This window comes from Pyrgilauda ruficollis, unplaced genomic scaffold, assembly GCF_017590135.1.
Source record: "Pyrgilauda ruficollis isolate IOZ18807 unplaced genomic scaffold, ASM1759013v1 scaffold84, whole genome shotgun sequence".
NCBI classification, from domain to species: Eukaryota; Metazoa; Chordata; class Aves; order Passeriformes; family Passeridae; genus Pyrgilauda; species Pyrgilauda ruficollis.
In genome coordinates, this window is record NW_024530377.1 from 600,784 (window position 1) to 616,911 (window position 16,128).

At 42.0% G+C, this 16,128-nt stretch overlaps 1 protein-coding gene across 1 annotated transcript in view; it reads right to left on the minus strand.

Moving 5' to 3' along the window:
• The window catches only part of KCNJ6 (potassium inwardly rectifying channel subfamily J member 6), a 35,176-nt gene extending 19,298 nt beyond the window's left edge, over window positions 1–15,878 (minus strand). Inside the window, exon 1 of the mRNA XM_041487769.1 lies at window positions 14,951–15,878. Coding sequence (XP_041343703.1) covers window positions 14,951–15,878 — 928 coding nt within the window. The remainder of the gene's footprint in view (window positions 1–14,950) is intronic.
• Between the last annotated feature and the right edge of the window lie 250 nt (window positions 15,879–16,128).

Sequence of the window (16,128 nt, forward strand, 5' to 3'; positions counted from 1 at the left end):
GAAGAAAAGCGCATCACGCGAAATTTGGGCATTCAAAATCAGAACTTGATGTACTGCTCACATTTTTTTCATAAATGGTCTTTCATTCCATTGTTCTGACAGGAGACAGAGGGGAGGAAGTAGAAAACCTGCACCAACCCCTTATAAATAGAACATTTGAGATAGATTTCATGGGATATCTTTTGGTCTGGATGTGAAATCTCAGTGCAGTGATTATGCAAAATCCCTGGTGATGACGTGGTTAGACTTGACTCAAAGCAACAAATCTTTCTGCTGATTTAGTGAACTCAAGTGCTCTCACATGCCCTGAAAACTGCTCCAGCTCAGGATCTTAGCATCTTGAGACAAAAAAGTGTGCTCTGGGCAGCAGCAAGGCCTTCCAAAAGGCTGTGTTTTACCATCAAAATGTGTTTATGCCATAAACAAACCCTTCTGCACCAGCAAATTTCCTTTCCTCCTCCTTGACGGACTTGTACAACTTTTAAACTGGTAGGAAAAGAAAATGAACCATAATCTCTGCTGAAAATGTTTTATACTGAGCAGATACTTCCTTTCTCAGCACAATTATTGGTCTCTGAGTCTGCAGTGGAGGACCTGGTTGACCTTAAACCATAACTCAAATGACAGCCACGAGGAGCTCTGTGTTAGCAAGTGAGTTTTGATTTATATCAATCCCTCTGCCTTTCTCCAACCTTTCTTCCCACACATCTTCCCACAAAAAGAGTTAGAGGGCCTTGTTGCTCATTTTGCCTGGGATTTGAGTGACCATGTGTATTTGAGTGGCCTCAGCCCAGGCCCTTTCCTGGTGTTTATTGCAATCTTATGAACTCAGAGGTTTCCCAGCAATCTGTGGTTCAAAACTCACTGAGAAAATCACATTTCTTCCTTGACAGACTCCAACTGTTCCCAGGTCTCTTTAACACCAGGCCTTCAGGCTCACAATAATGAAAAAAGCAAGATTTTACAGCCTGGAGAACAGAAGGGAACTACCCCAGCACAAATAATACTTTTTTACAAGATTTCCCAGCCTGAGCTGACTGTAATTACACGACATCTATGGAAAACACAGTTGCTGCCTAATGCCACCACCTGCTTGGAATATCCTCTTTATATCAGCATGGTTTCATCATTTCCTTGTAGTGTGATGCCACGGGGTCTCATGATAAACACTTTATAACACATATTATAAACACCAGCATGCATTAATGGCACAACCTGCATTTTCTGGGCTTTCACGGCCCCAGTTGCACACTAAGTGTCATTTTTGTGCCACTACCCCTGCTCCTCCTGCTATTTTCTTCTCCTTTTGTCCAAACAACCTACAGGTATGTTGTGTATTTTGTCTATTTAAGTAAGTTATGGCCATCCTCCATGAAATTGCTTTAAAATGGATTTTTCCTTATCTTCTCCAGTCCTGCAGTAAGTGGAACAGTGCAGATAAGGTTTGTGGTGCTGTGTTCACCTGGAAGGTGTCTGGCTGAAGGGCACTGCTCTCCCTGTGACATCCCTGTGCTGGCTTTTTTTGGGGAATGAGGCTGCAGGATGCTACTCCAGCTGCCTCAGCACTGCCTGGGGATTCCATGGGGTCCCCTGGGTGTGATCCCTCCTGCATCCCTGAAGGACAGTGCACAGATTTTGGTGTCCCCCATCTCCCAGGTGCCTGGGGGACATTGAGGGCGTGCTGAGGCGGGAGAGAGGAGCCTGGCAACCTGACATAGATGATAGAGACAAAATATTGTACAATCATGGAATGGTTTGGGTTGGAAGAGGCCTTGAAGGTCGTCCAGTGCCACCCCTGCCATGGCAGGGACACCTTCCACTGTGCCAGGCTGCTCCAGCCCCAGTGTCCAACCTGGCCTTGGGCACTGCCAGGGATCCAGGGGCAGCCACAGCTGCTCTGGGAATTCCATCCCAGCCCCTGCCCACCCTGCCAGGGAACAATTCCTTCCCAAGATCCTGTCTAACCCTTCTCTCCTGCTTTTTATTTTAATTCTTTCCCATTTTTCCTCAGTCCCACAGCTCCCCTTTACTCTCGGTGCAAATCAGCCAAGGATTTTCACCTCTGTCTTGGCTGCTGTTGCATCCCTGGGGATTTGTTTCAGCCCCTAAGAGATGATCAGGCTCATTTGGTGCTGCCCGCAGGCTGTTTCCATGTGCCAGTGGATAAAGCTGGAGATCAGAGCTGGCTGAAGAGCGAGGCTCCAGCAGCACCAGCTCCTGGTGCCCTGGCTGTGGTGCAGCCCTCAGGGGGAAGGTGCTGGCCAGAAATTGCTCTGATTATTTAAAGCTTTGTGTGCCTTGGATTCTGGCCACTTTGTAGACATCACTAAAGCTTGACTGGTGTCTTTTCCCCATCAGAGGTCCTTTTCAGCATCAGAGGCTCTTCAGAAGACTACTTTGAAATATTAGGATTCTCTGTCTCCTGGGTTCTGCTAGCAAGGAGTGAAAGAGTTTAATCTGCACAAAATATTCTAGGGGAACTCCTGGAAATGTTTTAATTTTTTTTTTTTCTTACCATGTTACTCTGGTCTGCTGGGTGTGACATATACAGAATATAATGAAAAGAGTTTTAGGAGAGATGTGATCTCTGTCTTACCTGCCACAAAGAGAATCAGCCCTGAGATCTGTGTTTTCAGAAACCTCTGCTCCAGTTCTCTTTCCAATGGAATTCTTAGCCCATATTTGTAATAGATCTGCTACCTGCTGGAATTTTGGCTTTTGGTTCCTTTCTTTATAACAGATTAAGCCTCAAACCACAGATGATAGATGGAAGGTGTGGTGGGGGGATGAACTCAGAAGCCAAGGAAGGGCAAAAGAGGAAGGACAATTTCCACAGACTGAGAAATTTTGTCCATTGCAGTGTCTCTATTTGCCATGGACAGTTTGTACAATGTAATATTCCAGGTTTGTTTGGTCTGCCCTTGTGGAATGGCTCTTTCCATCCATCTGCAGAAGGGGCAGAAGGGAAAACTCAGGGCTGCAGGACAGATTTCCTGAGGGAAGGACACCCTGCATGGATCCACCCTTCCTCCTCCCCTGGCTGTGAAGTCACCTCAGATCTTGTAAAACCAAAACTTCCAGTGTGGGTACTTTATCTAGATTATAAACATTCATCTGCTTCTAACCTTCCATTTGCCTCTTAATTAGAGCCTTAATTGCTTCTTCTCTGAGACCATTAAGGAGCTGACAGGCACTGCACAGCTCAATTCAGTCCTTTAGGGTTCTAATTCAGAGTCCTCCAGAGACTGAGTCCTGCTCCACAGGTTTGGGAGGGCTTTGGATCAGGCTCAAAACTGTACATTAAACCTTGGATCCACACTGGGAGGGGAGGGTTTTGGATTGAATTTCTATCACTGCTGGTTTTTGAATGCTTGATGGGTATTTTTTATCCCTTTGGAGGGTAAAGGAAGACGTAGCAAGGTTACAATTCATTTATTATGTTTTAAACCTTGGATCTTGACTAATTATGAGGGGTTTAAAATCCTGGTTTAGTTGTGATCAAGCCCTGAAGGGAGTGTCTAAAGGAGGAGATTGAGCCCTTGACTCATGGCAGGAGAAGAGCATTTTCCTTACAATGCAAAGAAAAGCCTCCTCCCCTTCACAGCTGTGGAGTTGTGGCTGCTGCCTTTGAAGCAGATTTTTGGCCAGACAAGAACCTTTGACTGCCTCAAAACCTTTGGCTGCCTCAAAACCTTTGGCTTTGGACTCTTCTACACTTTTTCATGGCATCTGTCACAGCCCTATTGGCAGTTAGAGACTCATTGCTGCACTTAATATCTGAAAAAAGTGGCTAATTTGTTGTCTTCCCACTGGGAAAGGAGATTAATGGAAACAGAATTGGAAAACAATGAAAATGGATGGGGGTTTTTCCCACTCTGGAGATCTAAGTGTAATAAATTAATACTTCTTATGCAAGGTTGCAAAAAAAAAAAAAAAAGAAAAAGAAGAAAATAGAAGCTAATGGCTGATTAAAAGAAGTGCCAGCACAATTTAATTGGAGTGGCTGACTCATAAATCTTTTAATCTTTTTTGTTCTGGTGGTGCCTGGCAGCTCTGCCACAGTCAGATGGATTTTTTTTTCCTTAGGGGAAGTCCCCATCTCTCTCTCTCCCCAGTTCACATTGGTCTGTGCCAGTCAGAAATGTGGAATCAAAGCTGTCAACCTCGATGTTGTTTAAGGCTCCCCTCAAAAAGTCTGGAATGTCTTTTAGACACAAGTTGTGATGATGATAAAGATAATAATGACAATAATGACAATTCAGCAATTGTTTGTAGCTGGGTTTTTGCTGGCAGCTGGAATCACAGGGAGCCTGTCCCAGGGAGAGAGGAGCAGGCAATCCATGGCCAATCCATGCTGGACACTCATCTCAACCTCCAGAGGGGCAGAAAGATGCCAAAGATGCATAATCCACAATTTCTTCAATAGTGACAGAGGAGAACAATGAAAGCTCTGAGCTGAGCTATGAATTTTTCAAAGCCATTCAGTTCTTCACAGTTATTAAAAACAAGGAGGAGCCACCTTGGAGTTTTATAATCACAGGCAAATTTAGGCTGGAGGGGATTTCTATCCATTTTTGTGATATCAGGCACATCCTGATATCCTCTTGGGTATCCTCACCCTCTCCCAACTCTGTCCCTGACAAATCCCTGGGCTTTGGCTCCCCTTTTAGCCTTGGCCCCTGCCATGGAGTTTCCTCCAGAAGAGATTTGGGCTGCTGTAACCTCTCTTTGTTCCTGGTGGGAGATAAATCCTGATCAGACCTGCCAGTGGAAATTAATTGTCCAGTTCATCACTCTGTAAATTCAAACTGCTGGGAGAAGCCTGGGAGGAGCCTACAAAATACCTCAGAGTGTGAGTTACCCTCCCCAATACTCATTTCTGGGAAGTTCAGGGAATTCAGCCAAATATTCCCTCTGAATTCATTTTTCTAAATCAAATTTTAGCATTCCTTAGGTATCTCAAACATGTTCCTCATAAGCACTGGAAATTTGGTTTTGGAGATTTCCTTCCTTTTTACTTTGTTTTGAATGTTTCTTTAAATCAGGTTTCTTTCTGGTGTAAGTTGTAAGAATGGGATATCTCATATTCAACAGTCCTGTATTTATTAAAATCCCATTTTTTTTAAGCTAAAGGTTTATGTCATTCTACAGAAATCCCAATTAAGGAAAATTGCCAAAATCAGGAAGAAAAGAGATCTTGGAGAGCATTGTGACTTTCTTTAAATCATTCTTGGGAATCTTTGGAATGAAGGAGAGGGAATGAGCGAGCAAGGGCATGGCAGGGAGTCCAAACTTTGTCTGATTTTCCTTGGAATACTGTGATTGAGACCACTGAGATCACTGCAATTCTTTGTGATTTGTTTTTCCTTAAATCCCTTGAGGATTTTTTCAGAGGCCTTGGGAATCCCAGGAACTGTGCCATGATGGGAGTTTTTAGTGCTGGCAGCTGCTTTCTAGGATAAAAAAATTTAAACTCATAAATTTTCTGTATTTTTTTCATGTCCTTTATATAGCCAGTGGTGTTTCTGCAGTCCATAGCCTTGTTCTTTTTAATCTATCAACTGCTGAGTTTGAATTTCTGGTTTAATTCACAATTTCGCTCATTCTTTAAACTTTTAGGTCACTTTTGGCTTTACAGCTGCTGCTCTATTCAATTTTGTGCAAACTTTTTGCTGAAGGTGGATAATCTTTCTACATTCTTTAGAAACAGATGTAAATATTTGTAATTTTAGAGGTGCTTTCTGGTTATGCAAAATTATTCCAGACACTTAAACCCTTCCTAAAATCCCATGATTCCAGACACTTAAACTCTTCTTAAAAGCCTTAATTTTATCCTTCATTACAATTCAGGGAAACAGGAGGAAAGAATATTATACAGCTGGAAGTAGATAAGCATCAAGGGGAGAAGTGAAAAAATCTTTTAGAAATATGGGAGGGAGCAGAGCTCACCAAAAAATATTTCCCAAGGTTTTGAACTGCAGGCTACCCAGACAGACTTCATATCTGGAAATCAAGCTGAGCAAAAAGGTAATCAACATGAAAGAATCAGTTAATTCCAGCAAAATTCCAGGGGTGAGACCCTGCCCGGACTCAAAGCCATGCTGGGATTTCACCAGCATAATCTCCAGGCAGGTAAGAACCCCAGATGACCAAAAGTGAAAGTCTAAAATTAGAAAACCAGCAAAATATTTCATTTTCCAGGAAAATGTTTCGGTGCTGACCCTTTTCTTACACTGTTCCTGGAGCAAGGGGAGAAGCTGAGCACGCTCAGGCTCCTGGTGTCATCTTGGGAAGTGCTCTGGAATGGAAAAGGCACTCCAGTGGCCCCCAGCACATCTCTGAGGGGCTCAGGAATCACATCTTCACTCAGAGAGCAGGTGGAAGGTGTTCAGTGAGCTAATCCTGCCTGGGGAATCCTCTGACCTGGATAAGGCTGGGGTGCCCTCTGCAGAGCATCCTCCCTTTGATTTGCCAGGGGGGGAACAGTGTGGGACACGGGCACTGGTCCCTCCTGTCATTCCCTGGGGTCTGAGCTGGGTCTGGGGCTCCAAGGACTGAGCAGGGACAGCTCTGCAGTGCCGTGCTCCTGGGCTGACACTGCTGGGAAACTTGACTGAAATGAGGCCGGAAACAGAGGAGATCAAGTGTCTGGAATCACAGGATTCTAGGAAGAGTTTAGGTGTCTGGAATCACGGGATTTTAAGAAGAGTTTAAGTGTTTGGAATCACAGGATTTTAGGAAGAATTAAAGTGTTTGGGATGACAGGATTTTAGGCAGAAGGGTTTAGGTGTCTGGGATCACAGGATTGTAGGAAGAGTTTAAGTGTCTGGGATCACAAGATTTTAGAAAGAGTTTAAGAGTCTGGAAACACAGGATTCTAGGAAGAATTTAAGTGTCTGGAATCACAGGATTTTAAGAAGAGTTTATGTGTCTGGAATCACAGGGTTTTAGGAAGAAGAGTTTAAGTGTCTGAAGTCACAGGATTTTAGGAAGAGTTGAAGTGTCTTGAATCACAGGATTCTAAGAAGAATTTAAGTGTCTGGTATCACGGGACTTCAGGAAGAGTTTAAGTGTCTGTAATCACAGGATTTTAATAAGAGTTTAGGTGTCTGGAATGACAGGATTTTAGGAAGAGTTTAGGTGTCTGGAATCACAGGATTCTAGGAAGAGTTTAAGTGAATGAAATCACGGGATTTTAAGAAGAGTTTAAGTGTCTGGAATAAGAGTATTTTAGGAAGAGTTTAAGTGATTGGAATCACAGGATTTTAGGAAAAGTTTAGGTGTCACAGGATTTTAGGAAGACTGCTGGTCAATGACAAGGGTGCCAGCCCAGCTTCCCACTGTGCCTTTCTGCTTGGGAAACAGCAGCAGGGCCACAATTAAAGCAAATTTTGGGATCCTGTCATTGCTCTGATCATGAGCCCTGCAGGGAATAACCTGTGTAGGCTCAGCAGTGATGAAAAATGATGAAAATCACAGGATTTTGGGGCACCTCTTTGTGCTTGGCTCTGGTTTAGGAAGGAACAGTATTGACAGGGGAGGTGGTGGGAGTGTGGAAAGAACTGGGACCTGCCCTTCCTCCATGCCCACAGAGATCTTGGAGGGATTGCAAAGACAGGAGGTGCAAAATGAAGCTCTTCTTGTGCAAGTCTGATACGTGGTCAGCACAGAATTATTTCATAATATCTGATCTGTTAGGTAATCCCTAAATACCTGTCTTTTAGAGATCTTACCTTTTAGCATGAGTTACTGCTTGAATCTGAATATTATATTTGAACATTTAGGGGTGAGGGAGCAGCTGGAGTTGTGAAGAGCTGAGGAATTAATTGGTAAGAAATGTGTGAGAGATGGACAAAAAGCCATTCTCAAACATTCATAACAGGTTTGCAAAGTACAGCACTACCCAGAGAATAAAGCTGTTGAACAAATGTGTAATCCCTTTTCCCTGAAAGTGAGATACAGCAAAATTTTAGTTGAAATATTCCTAATCAGCATCTCCTTTTTATTTCCCACAAACACTGCTCCCCGATTTCTTGCTATTCCTCATAGTTTTGACTATTGTGAAATTGTAATTGCCTCCTTTAAGTCTTGCAATCCTCTTCAGCAATGAAACTCATCTTTTCTACCTGTAGAGAAATCTTCCTGAAGGAAACATCCCAATGAGGTGGGAATTCCTTTCCCTGCTGGCATTTAGAACTCCCCTCCTGCTAATGCCTCGAATTTTCTGTGTGAGAATAAATAACAATGGAATGCTTTGATGGAATCAGTAAAATTAAAATGGGATGGAAGTGAAAGGAATTGCTGGCAACTCCAGGGAAATGGGGATGTGTGAGAAGTTAAACCTTGTCCAAGTCTAGCACCCAGCAGCAGGAGATGTTAGAACTCTGAAAATAGAAAGGAAAGCTGCAGACTGGAGAGCCCTCGTGGTCTGATCTTTTCTGGAATGAAGATGATCCAGTTTGGAGCAGAAGCCACTTGTTCCTGACCCTGCTTAAACGGCATTTCAGTCACATCCTGGAGCACAATGAAACTCACTTTTGTTCTTTGTCTTGCAGAAATGCTCAGGTGGGAGAAATCCTGGTGTTTTTCTTCCTGTCACCTGCATGCCCTTAAGAAGCAGTTGGAGAGGATAAATATTTTTTCCTTGAAGAGCAGTAGAAAATTCAAGTGAGAAACTCTAACCCCAGCAATGTTTGTTTGGAGAGAGAGCGAAGTCTGCTGAGAGGTTTTGAAGGGTTGGAGCTGCTTAAATCCATATCAGAGGGAGATATTTGCTAGGACTGGGCAAGGCTAAGGGGTAAATATGGCATTTCATCCCAGAGAAATCAAACCCACAACAAACCAGTCAGTCAAAGGGGCTGTAGTGAAGAGAGGAACAGCTTTATACAGTATTTGTCTGGTTGATAACACTGTTTGCTGTATAAATAACCATCCAAGTGAACATTTTATTGCTTTGCACACATGTTTTCCACAGCTGGCAAGTGTGGTTGTTTCTGTAGCTGTAAAACCTCCTGCAGATGCTGCTCTCAAAGCTGCCCCCTGTGTCAGAATTATAAATGCACACTATTCTGAGTTTATTTGTAAAATTATCCCTCTGAACCTGAGGTTCTCTGGCTAGCTTTGTTGCTTTTTTTTAAAATTTTTTTTATTTTTTTGTTTGTTTTTTTTTTTTGTTGTTATGTTTTGTGTTTTTTTTTTTTTTTTTTTTTTTTTTTTTTTTTTTTTTTTTTTTTTTTTTTTTTTTGCAGCTCAAAAAGTGGAAATTTTCAGGATTTTGGGGCACCTCTTTGTGCTTGGCTCTGGTTTAGGAAGGAACAGTATTGACAGGGGAGGTGGTGGGAGTGTGGAAAGAACTGGGACCTGCCCTTCCTCCATGCCCACAGAGATCTTGGAGGGATTGCAAAGACAGGAGGTGCAAAATGAAGCTCTTCTTGTGCAAGTCTGATACGTGGTCAGCACAGAATTATTTCATAATATCTGATCTGTTAGGTAATCCCTAAATACCTTTTAGAGATCTTACCTTTTAGCATGAGTTACTGCTTGAATCTGAATATTATATTTGAACATTTAGGGGTGAGGGAGCAGCTGGAGTTGTGAAGAGCTGAGGAATTAATTGGTAAGAAATGTGTGAGAGATGGACAAAAAGCCATTCTCAAACATTCATAACAGGTTTGCAAAGTACAGCACTACCCAGAGAATAAAGCTGTTGAACAAATGTGTAATCCCTTTTCCCTGAAAGTGAGATACAGCAAAATTTTAGTTGAAATATTCCTAATCAGCATCTCCTTTTTATTTCCCACAAACACTGCTCCCCGATTTCTTGCTATTCCTCATAGTTTTGACTATTGTGAAATTGTAATTGCCTCCTTTAAGTCTTGCAATCCTCTTCAGCAATGAAACTCATCTTTTCTACCTGTAGAGAAATCTTCCTGAAGGAAACATCCCAATGAGGTGGGAATTCCTTTCCCTGCTGGCATTTAGAACTCCCCTCCTGCTAATGCCTCGAATTTTCTGTGTGACAATAAATAACAATGGAATGCTTTAATGGAATCAGTAAAATTAAAATGGGATGGAAGTGAAAGGAATTGCTGGCAACTCCAGGGAAATGGGGATGTGTGAGAAGTTAAACCTTGTCCAAGTCTAGCACCCAGCAGCAGGAGATGTTAGAACTCTGAAAATAGAAAGGAAAGCTGCAGACTGGAGAGCCCTCGTGGTCTGATCTTTTCTGGAATGAAGATGATCCAGTTTGGAGCAGAAGCCACTTGTTCCTGACCCTGCTTAAACGGCATTTCAGTCACATCCTGGAGCACAATGAAACTCACTTTTGTTCTTTGTCTTGCAGAAATGCTCAGGTGGGAGAAATCCTGGTGTTTTTCTTCCTGTCACCTGCATGCCCTTAAGAAGCAGTTGGAGAGGATAAATATTTTTTCCTTGAAGAGCAGTAGAAAATTCAAGTGAGAAACTCTAACCCCAGCAATGTTTGTTTGGAGAGAGAGCGAAGTCTGCTGAGAGGTTTTGAAGGGTTGGAGCTGCTTAAATCCATATCAGAGGGAGATATTTGCTAGGACTGGGCAAGGCTAAGGGGTAAATATGGCATTTCATCCCAGAGAAATCAAACCCACAACAAACCAGTCAGTCAAAGGGGCTGTAGTGAAGAGAGGAACAGCTTTATACAGTATTTGTCTGGTTGATAACACTGTTTGCTGTATAAATAACCATCCAAGTGAACATTTTATTGCTTTGCACACATGTTTTCCACAGCTGGCAAGTGTGGTTGTTTCTGTAGCTGTAAAACCTCCTGCAGATGCTGCTCTCAAAGCTGCCCCCTGTGTCAGAATTATAAATGCACACTATTCTGAGTTTATTTGTAAAATTATCCCTCTGAACCTGAGGTTCTCTGGCTAGCTTTGTTGCTTTTTTTTAAAATTTTTTTTATTTTTTTGTTTGTTTTTTTTTTTTGTTGTTATGTTTTGTGTTTTTTTTTTTTTTTTTTTTTTTTTTTTTTTTTTTTGTTTTTGTTTTTGTTTTTGTTTTTTTTTTGTTTTTTTTTTGACAGCTACAAATGTGCAGATCATTTTCTTTCCTTGGAACTGTTCAATGCTCAAGTGTTTATTTTTAGGCAGAGGGAGTTGCCAGAGTGTCACCAAGTGCATCCCACTGGCCAGACACAACTTCACAAGTCTGGTTCATAATTTTTCTCTTTCTCACCATTTCCCCCCCCCCCTTTTTTTTTCCATCTCTCTCTCTCTTTGAGTTTATTTCTCTCAGTTTCTCTAGCTATTGTAGACTACCTGACCTTCCCACTTCACCTTCCAAATTTAAAAGGCTTTCCTTTCCTTCTTATGGGTCTATTTCCTTATCAAAATTATACATTTGCTTAATTTTTTAAAATACCTACTTTGCTTATGATGATAAGGCTTCACTTAGAAATAGATTTCATGAGGTAAAAAAGACTTAAAAAATTTAAGCCTATGGCTAGGATTCAGTTTTCATAAAATACTATTAACTGTAGATTATTTTACATTTAAAGCTCTGGGAAACTGGGGCTGCAGAATGTGGAAATACCAGATGTGTCCTCCAGCTGCAGTGAAGTTTGGTTGGATTTTTTGCCCCCCATTCCTCAAGGCTCCTCAGTGGTTCCACAGCAGCCTAACATGCTTTTGTTGTCCCAAAATCAATGTTTTTGGACACTGGAGAGATGTGCACCACCACCAGGAAAAGCACAGAGATAAATCTTTGCAAAAATTTTATCTTTTGAATGCAAAGAGATATTTTTAAATGTTGCTGTAAATAAATCAAGAAAAATGCATATTGAAAGGATCCATAACAAATATTTTTAAAAACCAGCCTTATTTTGAGTGTTTGATGGTGCTGGATGAAGGAGTCAGATTGACTTCATGATTTTGGAAAATGCCTTGCTGAGGATTCTGCCCTCAAAGGGATTTTCATGGCAAAAAGAATGGGAATAACCAAGGTGTAGGAATTGCCCCTGGGATAATACTTTGTTATGTGCCTTAGAAAAGACACACCCACTTCTTTTTGCATCTCTGGAAGTTATGGCAATGCTTCCATGGGGAATTAAGGGGTCCTTGAGTTGAACTTTCTGCTGAATTTTAATTTGGTTCATTATTTTAATGTCATGTAATAAAATGCATTATTTTTTAATTTCCTGTCCTAACACACAATGCAGAATTCCCATGAGAATCCATAAAAGTTGTGTTTCATGCAACAGATAAATGTGATTTTGGAGCACTTAGGGTGGAAAGTATTATGAATGTATTTACCTGTTGAGTCAAATTTAAGCAGAATCAATAATTAATAACAACATTAGCAACGGTTTACCCTTATCATTTCCATTTTTTTTTCTCATTGAAGCTGTATCTGAGTGGGGAAGCTCTGAAAACAGATAAAGGATTGTTTTCCCTGCTCAGATTTGGGAGTGGCTTTTCTGATGGCTGACACAGCCCGATGACCTCAGCCTGGTTTGGATCCCTCAGCAGTGACACCAAATGAGGACACTGCTGTAGGTGACATCACATTTTCCTGGCTTCAGCTTTTATAACTTTGGATTCCAAAAAAAACTCTGCTGGCAGGAATGCAGGGCTGGGCTTTGCTGCTGTGAGCAGCTTCTTTCCCTGCTCTCACTCTGCAGCAGGTGGAAGAAGGAAAGGTGGATATTTGACTGCCTAAATTGGCTTTCAGTGTTTGCCAGGATGCAATGTGTAAATATTTGTAAATTAAAAGAGTGAAAATTCCTAGTGTTTGTAGAAGTTTGGCCTGATTGTACCTTCAACAAAAAAAAAAAAAAACAAAAAACTCAACACATGGGGTCAAAGCCCAGCACAAGAAGCTACTCCTGCACAAATTTGTTTTAGAAATTGTGCTGATAATTCTGACATTATTTGATGCCCTCTGCTCATATCTCACTCAGCAGGAGACTCTGCCCAAACACAACAGTCTAAAATGGGAAATGGACCCATCCAGTGCGAGTGAAACTCTTTAATCCTGGATATCTTCCCTGGGTTTCCAAATCACTGCATCCAGTTTCTCTCTTGATAAGGACTGGAAAGGTTTGAGATAACGACAAATGTGATTTTATCTCAAACTCTGCCAGCCCAAGCAGTCTGAGGGGTTTTGTGCTGCAGTGGAGGCTGGTGATGGCTGAGTGGGAGAGGTGGTCAGGCCACAGCAGCAAAGGACACCCCAGAGAGCCCTGGGGTGTGCAGGGGTGAAAATGAGGTGAGGGAAGAGGGGGTCACAGACTGAGAGAGATGAGACTCTAAACCAACGAATCCACATTTGCTGCACTGCAGAAATATTCTGTCTTTTGATCTTGTAGGTGGTTTTGGTGAGACATTTTTTATTCTTCCACTACTTGCCAATCACTTTGCTGGAAAACACGGTGTTCAGCAAAACTGAAAATATCCCCCGCCCCCTTGGGATGTCAAGTTCCTTCAGCTGCAATTCCGAGATCTCAGGATGGTTTCAGGGAACAAACAGCAATTTCCTCATTGTCTCACCCGAAGGTGATGCAGATGTTTGAAATCTCAGTGCCTACTGCACAGATCAGGAGCACTAAACATTTCATCTTGATTTCTCTTCAGTACCACCTACTTCCTGGAAAATTTGGAAGCCTTGCATTTACCACTTCAAATTCCCTGCCAAGTTCCTTTCAGTTTTTTGTTGGTTTTATTTTTTTTTTCCCCTGCTCCATTTTTGTCTCACACGTTTATTATATGGTGACAAATGCAGTTTTCTTCTGACACCACATAATAGATGTGTGAAACACACACACATGTTCTAGTAAGAGACTGCTCTTTATTTCCTGGCTCCAGTTGCAAAACATGAGTCAGGGTTGGAGAGGTTATGCCTCTGTCAGAGCTGTGGAATCCACGTGCCCAAACTTTCCTGGGTTTTGCTGCAGTTGTGGGGAAAAATGGCAAATTTCATTCTTATATTCCTATAATCAATGTTTTCTCCTCCCCCAAACACATAAAATCTTCATTTTATAATAGCCATTCCCGTGTGTTGATTATATTTACTCATTTCAGGCATTGATGCTGTTATTAACAGGAAAAAAAACACCTCCAGCTTCTAAAGCACAGATAAAAGTACCCTTCTGTAATTCTGGCTTTAATACAAAAGTGAAACATTTTTTTTGTGGTGCATTTGCTGCGAATTTCAAGCACTTTTTTTCCCTGCACCAAGTGATTTCTGCTGTTCTGCTGCATAATTGCAGGTAACAATCACCCAGCATCTCCACAAGACTGTGGTGACACAACATTCCTTGTTTGTACATCCCAGCTTCCAGTGTTCTGTGCACTCCTGTGTTGGCCCCAGTGAAACACCAAGTCCTTTTGTGAGCTAGAGTGGAACAAGCGCCATGTTACAAGTTAAAACAAAAACCAAGGAAAATGAGCAGGCAAAAAAAAAAGACAAAAAAAAAAAAAAGAGAGAGAACTGAACACATCATCATTTCCTACTGGATCCAGCCTTGGAATGCCACAGGGCTGGCAGTTGTTCTGCAGATACCCAGGGGTGATTGGAAGCAGCAGGACCACGGTGCTTCCACGTTAATCACAAACAGAGTTTTGCATTGAATTTTTTTTTTTTTGTTTTTCCCTAAGCAATTTTATCCCACAAGGTCCCTGTGGTTGAGCTGCTCCTGCAATAGAATGACAAATAACTGGGTGACATGCTGTGAAAAATTTAGAAAATGAGAGATGCTATCCCATTTCCCAAACAGAGCAGAAACAACACTAATTCCGTTAGGCAAGATGGAACAGACAATTAAACTGGGCATGCTTTTAATTTTGAAGCTCACCAGAGAACGGACGCCTTTTTCAAATGTAACGACTGTGGAAGAGATTCTTTTAAAACGAAGCAAAACCACTGATTTTCCTTGCTAAAATTAAAGCATTTACCTCATACAAAGTATAAGAAATGTTACCTGTTGCCTCCACCATTCCTTCTAGGATTACAACAATTTCTAGCTCCTCTTTGGGCAACTGGGCTTTGGAAATCTCCCAGAAAGGACTCTGCTGGTTAATCTCATGGCTGATGATCAGTGGTGAAACCAAAAAGAGACGATCATCCCCTGTGTAATAACCTACGTTGATATCTGTCTGGTTGAGTGGTATAAATTCCCCCTCCTTTGTCTGTTTGGATTTGATCAACTTGGCTCGTATTGATGCCTCTACAATGTGTGAATTCCTAAGGTCTCCTACTCGGAACATCAGACACAGCTTTCCATCCCGCATGGAAATGACTGCGTTTGTAGAAAAAACCAAGGTTTCTGCCCTCTTCTTGGGTTGGGATATTTTCACAAACATGCAGCCAACCATGAAGGCGTTGACGATAGAACCTAGGACAGACTGCACTAAAAGCAGGATAATTCCCTCGGGACACTTGTCCGTGATGACCCGGTAACCGTACCCAATGGTGGTTTCGGTCTCGATTGAGAATAAAAAGGCTGAGACAAACCCATTGAGGTTGCTGACGCAGGGGGTCCACGTGCTGTCCCCTATGTGATCCATGTCCCCTCGCATGTAGGCAATGAGCCACCAGATCATGCCGAAGAAGAGCCAGGTCACCGTGTAAACCATGACAAAGATCAGCAGGTTGAACCTCCACTTGAGATCCACCAGGGTGGTGAAGATGTCAGTCAAGTACCGGTAAGTCTCTCTGACATTCCCGTGGTGGACGTTGCATTTCCCATCTTTCCGAACGTACCTCTGGATTTTCCTCTTGGCACATTCTTTGCTGATGTTTTTTGGCAGATCCTCTCTCGCTTGTTTGGGCAACTTTGGTTGATGGATTGTGACAGGGCTCTCGATGTCCTGCTCCATTGAGTCTTCTTCCAGGACGTTGGCTGCCATGGAAAACAAAAAAACATGGAAAAGTCATTATTCCTCTTGTTATTGCTCTAAGTCAACACACAGACTTTTCCTGTGTTAATGAATAAAATGATCATCCTTTTTCTTTGCTAACACAAAAATTGGATGCCAAGCACCCTCATTTTATTGCTACGCAAAAATAAAATGAAAGCAAACTCTCTTTTCTTTTCAGGTCATCCTATCCACACCCATATTTAAATTCCACAAGATGGGTTTAAGCAGATATTCCTTC